This window comes from Grampus griseus, assembly GCF_964374135.1.
Source record: "Grampus griseus genome assembly, chromosome: 18".
NCBI lineage: Eukaryota > Metazoa > Chordata > Mammalia > Artiodactyla > Delphinidae > Grampus > Grampus griseus.
The window spans coordinates 28,121,498-28,129,840 of record NC_139012.1 but is presented as its reverse complement, the minus strand read 5'-3'; the positions used below and the strand labels follow the sequence as shown (position 1 = coordinate 28,129,840).

At 44.2% G+C, this 8,343-nt stretch overlaps 1 protein-coding gene across 2 annotated transcripts in view; it reads left to right on the top strand.

Annotated features, from left to right (window-relative positions):
- Positions 1-4,314: 4,314 nt before the first annotated feature.
- SLAIN1 (SLAIN motif family member 1) overlaps positions 4,315-8,343 on the top strand; it is a gene marked incomplete at its 5' end in the record, with an annotated part of 60,332 nt that continues 56,303 nt past the window's right edge. For both annotated transcript variants that reach the window (XM_082675910.1, XM_082675909.1), the window contains one exon: positions 4,315-4,928. In XM_082675910.1, the coding sequence (XP_082532036.1) occupies positions 4,315-4,928 (614 nt within the window). The remainder of the gene's footprint in view (positions 4,929-8,343) is intronic.

Below are 8,343 nucleotides of genomic sequence, written 5' to 3'. Positions count from 1 at the left end.
TTTTTTTTTTTTTTTTTTTTTTTTTTGCGGTACGCGGGCCTCTCACTGCTGTGGCCTCTCCCGTTGCGGAGCACAGGCTCCGGACGCGTAGGCTCAGCGGCCATGGCTCACGGGCCCAGCCGCTCCACAGTATGTGGGATCCTCCCGTAGCGGGGCACGAACCCGCGTCTCCTGCATCGGCAGGCGGACTCTCAACCACTGCGCCACCAGGGGAGCCCCTCCGAAAATTTTTAGCCAGAATTAATTGTTCCTTCTTGGGCACTCCCTAAGCTGTTGACTTGTATTTTCGTCATGACACTTAGCACAATGTCTTGAACGATAATCAACTGTTTATATGCTTTTTTCTCCGACTAGATAAGGTCTTCGTGGTGGAGAAATTGTCTTACTTTTAAAAAGCCATCTAGCATTGTGACGAACATAATAGACATGTAATAAGTGTTTGTTAAAAAGGGTTCTGACAAGGATACCTCGCCAAGTCAGCAGAATTATTATTATTATTATTATAACTACTCCTATATGTGCCTTTACAGGGCATAATTACATGGGTTGTTGGCATGAATTCGAGTAGAGCTGGGTGGGGTTTGAACGGAGCAACCCACACAGGGAATTATTTACATAAATTCTGGCTTCATATATTTTTGTTTTCTCTTTGCATTATTCCCTGACACTAAAATCCACACATTAATGCAGCAAGTATTCTTATAGCTTTTAATTGGGTCAGATGTGAATTATTATGGAGTCTGCAAAAAGCCTTCTAATCCTCCCATGTTGTTACCATATGACAAATGAGGCTTATAGAAGTAACTGATTAGGTTCTTGTCTAAATTTCAGCTAGAACTTGGGATTTATTTATCCATGTATTTTAAAAATCATTTCAATGTGTTTTTGCTATGTGCTAGACACTTGCTGGGCACTGGACAAAGGTAGTGGGGATCCACAGTATTCAAGACAAGTATTCTGTATGGATAAACAGGAATCTAAACTAAGAGGCCAAAGGAAAAAACAAAACCCAAAACAAAACAAAAACAAAGCCAAACAAACAAAAACAAACGCTGTGGTTCCTCTGAATGAATTTGGAAACAGAGCTGGGGATCTTTGATCCTAGTTTAACACACTAGTGATTTTTTCTTTTTGTGGTAATTGGATCTATCAACTTGAATGAAGGTAGTGGTCATATTAGGGTATGTCTATTGCAGTGATGGAAAATCTGCATTTAAAACATATGGGGCTTACTCTTAAGAGGAATTTCACTCTAAGACAAAGGGATAAAGAGAAGAGTGGTTGGGCCATGAGAAACTGTGCTAAGAATTATTGTCATTTTCAAGACTGAACTTGGGCAAGTAACCTAACCTTGTTAGCTTAACTGTAAAACTGGGATAATAACAGATTGTTCCTAGATTTCCTTGGAGAATTAGATTTACAAACTCAGGAAGAAACTATGCTGTCTTTCCAATTTTGTGGATGGATCAATTTGACGTCCATAGATACTATTAGAGGTATATGCGAAAAATACAAATCAATTACTTTCTCTCTTGAAATTCACTAGAGTGACCCAGCGACCATAGTTCTGGAGTGTAAGGAATGAGGGGCACCAGAGAAATATGTATTTCTTTATCTGATTTTGTATGTGTGATATATGGATATTTCTCATCAATTTATGGTGTTTCAAATGTATCCTTAAAGCATAAATTTTTTAATGAGACATACATTTTTATTTTCCATATCTTCTTTGTAAACCTCTGAAATCACCTCATGTATTTCATTTAAAGCAAAAATATTTTAAAATTGAGAAGCTATGCATGCAATTTCTTTCAAAACACAAAGCTTACAAATTTGCATCAAAATAAAAAATCAAGACTGCTTAATTGAAACCTTGACACCATCAACCTCTTTAATTATGTGTTAAAGAGACAGGCATCCTGGGGATAACAACTTAAAATCAGGGTACATTTTGAGGGTTTCTGTTGTGTGTACATATGTAATTCACGGAAGGGGAAAAAAGAGGTGCTGACATAGAAAAGAAAGAGATGATATAAAATTTCTCTAGACGTGAATCCTTTCACAGGTTAAAAACAGTTAGGAAGAGGACAAATTTGTCTTTTCAGAAGAAGAACACAGAATAGAAATTTAGGACAAAATGTTTCACCTCTTTGCTAGGTCTAAATTTCAGTGAATGCTCTCTTTTGAAACAACAAAGATTTTTTACAATACTAATTGTTACTTAGAAAACACAGTTCTAAGGCTTGACTACTGGTTGCTTGAATGTATTCTATAGACCATACTGAGTAAACGGAGGAGAAGAAGGATGTTTATTATAAATTTCGCAGTAAAATGACTGCTTTTCTTTACATCTTAATTCTTGTTGTCTTCGCTCTTCTGTGCCTATTCCCGATTTCTTTTGCTAATGTGGAACCCAGCAGCTCTTTGTTCTCATTGTGTCTGTTGTCTCCCTTTCTTTGTGTTGCAGGGATACTGCTACCCACATCTGCCACTGAGCATGCGGAAAATCCTTCAATAGATTCTTTACTTAGGACTTTCAGTAGTATTACTCCACTTCTCCAGGTTTTAGTAATAACCAGTATATCTAGAAGATAGACTGAAACTTGGAAAGGTGATGGGTGATACAGGTGGTTAGGTGGTGGTCTAGCAAGCTGGGACACCAGATAGGAAGGCTCAGGGTAGTTATCACACATATTTATCCAATTTACGGAAGATCTCACCAAGCTAGTTAAATGCAGATCACTCACCCTACACACAGAAGTTGGAGATATAGATTGACAACTGACAAGACACAAGTGTTTCTGAGCAGGAAGCCACAGAGCTGTATCTAAAACCAACGGATACAATAACCAGTTCCAGAGGGATGTGGTACATTGACACAAAGATTGGTATGTAAAGTCCCAGAGCAGGGACCTTCACTAGATAGTATATCATCTGAGGATGAGAACCAGTTGTGTGGAAGTTTCTCATAATAAAATCTCAGACTTTTCTCTGTGTTAAACACCCCAAAATGCTACATCAGTATCAATTGAATGAAAAGACTCAATTCTTCTGCTTAAGCCACCCCTCACCCCGCTTTTACAAGCAGATCTACCAATAATTTCCAGAAGGTGTAAGAAAAGGCAAGTTTGCAGGTGCGATTCGGGGTATTGGGGTCGAGCTCTGAGGTTTTCTCTTTTTCTTCCCCAACCTCACGCCAGCAAGTCTGACCTAATAGCTTGTAAATTATTTAACAGATGGAACACCATTCAACTTTACTCATGTTTCTCCCGTAATGACTTTTGCCTGTTTTGTTCACTTGAATGCATGGCCAGCTCTTCGAATGGTATCTGCCACAGAGTTAGGTGCTCAAAGATCTTTTGTTTAATGAATGTATATAGTATAAAAATGTTTTTCTTTTATTGCGGCAAACATTGGTGGTAATACAATAGTTCAAACCGGACAGTTTTAGAAAAAACTGAACACCTGGCTCTTTAGTGGGGGGAAGGCCACTCTCCCCCCTCTTAGTGAGAGGGAGATTTTCTTTCTCCTCGGCCTCTTCTCTCCCACCATTTTGTTTTTGTATTACCACTCAAGGGATTAATAGCATCTCCTCAAAGCCTTTCCGTTCCACGTTTTTACTTTTTGGTTCTTAAGATACCGTTTCCCGGTCCTTTGGTTTTCTATAGGTTTAACTAGCTAGCGGCTGGTAGACGACACGGTTAAGTCCAAGTGCTCTTGTAAGGTAGCGAACCGGCGAGCAAACGCTGCCCTCCTGCAGCGCAGGCACCTGCTGCGGCTGCTTTTTCTAGAACCCCGCCCCTAGCTCCGAAGTCAGCTCAGTTCGCTCCCTCCCCCGCGGCGGGAGGAAGTGCCGGTGGCGGGAAAGTTCGGGCCAGGTCCAATCAGGCACCTGGGATTGGGTAGCGCGGCCGGGGGCGGTGGCCCCCGGACCCCAGCCCGCGCTCCCGGCCCCGCCCCTCGGGAACGCCTCGCCCCCCGGCTGGTCCGATACCCCCGCCCCGCCCACCCGGCGCCCGCGCCCCGCCCCGCCCGGGGGCCGCGGCTAAAACCCGGAGCCGCAGCAGCGCCCAAGGGACTGGAGGGAGGCTCTGAGCATGTGCAGAGCAGCGCGGCGGCGGCTGCCTCGGCGAGAGGCAGCGGCCCGGTGCTGATGCGAACAGCCGCCTCGGTCTCTGCCCCAGCGTAGTCGGCCCCCCGGGCCGGGGCGGCAGGGAAGGAACTGTAGCCTCCCCGCGGCCCGAGGAGCCGGCGCGTCGGCGCGTACCCCGCCCCTCCCCACCCCCGGCGGCCGCGGCGCCCTCGGGGACCACGATGATGGCGGAGCAGGTGAAATGCGCCTCGGCGGGGGGCGGCTCCGGAGCGGGCTCCGGGCCGGTGGTGAACGCGGAGCTGGAGGTGAAGAAGCTGCAGGAGCTGGTGCGCAAGCTAGAGAAGCAGAACGAGCAGCTGCGGAGCCGGGCGGCCAGCGCGGCCGCCGCACCGCACCTGCTGCTGCTGCCGCCGCCGCCCCCCGCCGCGCCGCCCCCCGCTGGGGCCTGCAGCCCGTTGGCTCCGCGGAGCCCCCCGGCCGCCGCTGCCGCCGCCTCGGGGGGACTGGGGCTGGGGCTGGCGTTGGGCGCTGGGGGCGGAGGCGGGGGCGGCAGCGGTGGCTCTGGCCCCGCGTTCCCGGGGACCTACTGCCTGCCCGGCCCGGCGCCTTCCCTGCTCTGCAGCCTGGCGCAGCCCCCCGAGGCGCCCTTCGTCTACTTCAAGCCGGCGGCGGGCTTCTTCGGCGGGGGCGGCTGCGGCCCGGAGCCGGGGGGCACGGGGACACCTCCCGGGGCCGCCGCCGCGCCGCCCTCGCCGCCCCCCACGCTGCTGGACGAGGTGGAGCCGCTGGACCTGGAGAGCGTGGCCGCCTGGCGGGACGAGGACGACTGCACCTGGTATTGCCGAGCTCTGCTCCCTCCCTTGGGGCCCTCGCCTGCGACGCCCGGGGAGGGCGAGGGCTGGAAGGAAGAGGGGGACCTCGGCCACTGCCCCCAGACGGGGTGACCTGGCAGGTGCCGAGCCGGGCGATGAGCGGAGGCTGTTCACCGGGGTGGAAACCTATTTTGTTACAGCTCAGGCCGACCTATCTGGGGATGAACTGGTCCTTTTCCTCTCCTGTGTTGTCGTCTTTGCTGATGATTGGGTGCCACGCTCCTCGTTAGCATTAACTGCAAAATCCATGCTATCTTGTCTTTTTGTCACTCAGTCGTGTTCTTTTTCCTCAGTCTTTTTTGGGAGTGACGGGGGATGGGTAGGGGTTGGCCTCCATCTGCGACTGTTACTGTTTTGTCCTCCCAAACCAAGGCCGGACTGGATTTGCGTGCTGTCCCTACCTCCTCGGCACCCCAGGGCGCCTAGTGATGCATGGAGGAGTGATGAATCTCTCCTTAAGAGATTCGTTCTTACTGTTTGAGTTGTTCAGTGGTTTGTCCTCATTCGCTGCATCTTCTTTGATAGCTTCTCACTTCAGAAACAGGCTCGCTTTTTCCAGTGTGCTGACCTCACTGGCTTTCCCATCAGTAACGGCGTAAAAAAAAAATGAAGGCTTTTCGGGGAATGGAGTGAGCAGCTTGAAGGCACTCTGTTACCTAGCACCCAAGGAACTTGCTTTAATTTAAAAAATTAAACTGGTGATTGAAGAAAAGTGAGATTAGAGAAACTTTTTTTTTATTTTTTAGAAACTTGAAGTTGGTTATCAGAAAACTTGAGGCTGGCAGCATTTATTCAGTTGAAATCTGGTTAGCTCTGTCTGCTTTCCTTCAGTGAGTACCTTGCGGGGGGGGGAGGGAAGAGGGGTGTTCTGATTCCTTTATTTGTTTTTAATGGTGCTTGCTCATAGGGTAGCAGTCACTTCATGACTTCTTTTGGTTGGTTCGCATGTTTTCCTCAGTCGTTAGAGGTAGTGTGATGTGGTCAGATGAATAGAAGCTTCAAATCAGGTGGGACTTAGGTTCACGCAGGGACAATGAACAGCATTCACCTGTACGTAGCAGTAGCATGAAGAGTAATTGTAGTTCTTTTAATCTTAGGTCCTCTTCCTGTTTTCCAAGCTGGATCTTCCTCACTTTCTTTGTGTTTATGTTGAGTGATTGCTCAGGAGGGAATGGGAGATGGAGAACCTTGCTGGTTTCCCATTAGGAACTGTGGTGGTCCTTTTCTCTTGCACTTTTTTATGTTGAGAACTCTAACTGTAAAGTACATTAATTGGTTTGATTCTGAGAATCAAAATACAGGGAGCTATAATAAGGCATAGTCATCCTTCTGCTTAGTACTTTTTGGCAACTGGGCAGGTAACTCAGGTTGTAAAAATCAAAACAACTCGCCACTTTCTGGAACTTTAAGCCATTCATTAGAAGCTGCACCTTTATTTTTGTAAAGTCCAGGCTGTGTTGTAATCTCAGATTCAGCCTGAATATGGTACCAGAAAATGCTCTCATGATGGTGCTTAGGTTGTTACTAATAACTGTAAGCCCTTATGCCACTTTCAAATTATTTTAGATTTAGTCCCCACTTGGCCTTTTCTGGAGATATGTACGTAAGTAATAGAAGGAAACTTGCTGTATTTTGGCTGAGGATCAATCCTGTGCTTTAAAGCTATTAGCACTTTAAAATTTATCATGATTCACTATTTTATATTAGATTTGTGCTAGTACATACACAGTGAATATAATTGTAATATTTTCTTTTATTAAATGGACTTCTACCATATTTAGTTATCCTCCAACTGTTGCTAGTACTTTGGTATCTTAGGCTTTCCTTTTGTAGTTATTTTTTGTTAAAACATCATTAAAATAACTAAAAGAAATCACCTACTTGGTGAGATTAGCCTAGTAGCGCTTCAGATGGTTTGAAGCAAATCTAACCAGGTTTGATTTGCAGCAGGTTCTACTAATTTCACTCATCAGGTATATCTGTGAATGACTAAATCAATGCCTTGACACCTTACAGATGTTTCTGTAGACAAATGGCACACTGTTTATACAGTATCTTCCTCAAAACAAAGCCAGGGTTAGAATCCCAGGTGGAAAAACAGGGAGGGATCATTAATCTTAGTGGGATGGACTTAAAATTTTTGTAAGGTCACCTGATTTATAGAAAACTTTCTATCAGAACATTTTTATACATTGAGATATATTTGTATTGCCGTACTGGCCTGTTTGTTCATCACCAGTCAACAGGGTTTAATTTTCAAAGCTAAACCCACTTGTTAATGCTTGCAGAGCCTTCTGATGTTCCTTCATCACTGCAAACCGCGTGTCCCTGCCTGACGCTGTCGTCAATAGAGTGCTTTTCATTTGGCTTCCCTGATAATGTTTGCAGGAAGGCTACTTATTTTTATCTTCCCTGTTTATTAAGAAACAACTGAAGTGGATAATATGTACCTGATTGTTTTAAATTATTTATAAATTTATAAATTATTTATAATTTTTTAAAACTTTATAAAGTGGATAATATGTACCTGATTATTTTAAATTATTTATAAATTTGTAAAGTCACAAAAGTCTTCCGTCTTGTCCTCAATTTACTACTGTGACTCAGAGTGAACCCTGTTAACCTTCTGTAGATCCTTCAAGGTAAAAACATAGTTATACAAATCAATATGCAAATATATCCACATCAGTTTTTTTACACTTACCTTTCATTGGACACATCTTGGACATCTTTGTTTCCCTATAACAGTTGCATCATCCTTAACAGTAACTTGGTCCTTAATAATGTTACTTTAACTGTATTACCTACAATTTTTCATACATTTTTATCATGATTTCATCCTAATGGGTTAAACAAAATTAATAATTTATTTAGAATAGCACTTCCTGCTAAAATGTCAGATCCTTAGGAAAGGAAGTTCACAAATGTAGGTTAATCATTGAATATTTTAGAAGTTCTTTCATGTAAGTCTGTTTTATCTAATACAATCTTAGAATGTATAGCCTGGACAGCACTTGGCTCAAGAGTTATGTGCGAAAGAAAAAAGTGAATAATAGAAGAGTATTTGCTTGATGATAGTTCATTAGTTAGTGAATGATCAGTCAGGTCTCATAGGCCTTTTTTCCAAACAATAATTTAACCTGTAAGTTTCTTCTGTTTATTGAAAAAAAAACTTTGATGCAAGAAGAATGATGTATTCTGCTTTTTGTTTTGATGAAAAGCTTTGAAACAAAACAATTGTCTTATTTCTTCAAATATTTATCTTAGTTGAATTTAAAGTATGTAATTTTGCCTTAATACAATCTGGTTATATTAGCACAGTGCTGCTAAAATTCAGTGTCTCAGAAAATTAAAGTTGACTGTGGTTTCAGAATCTTA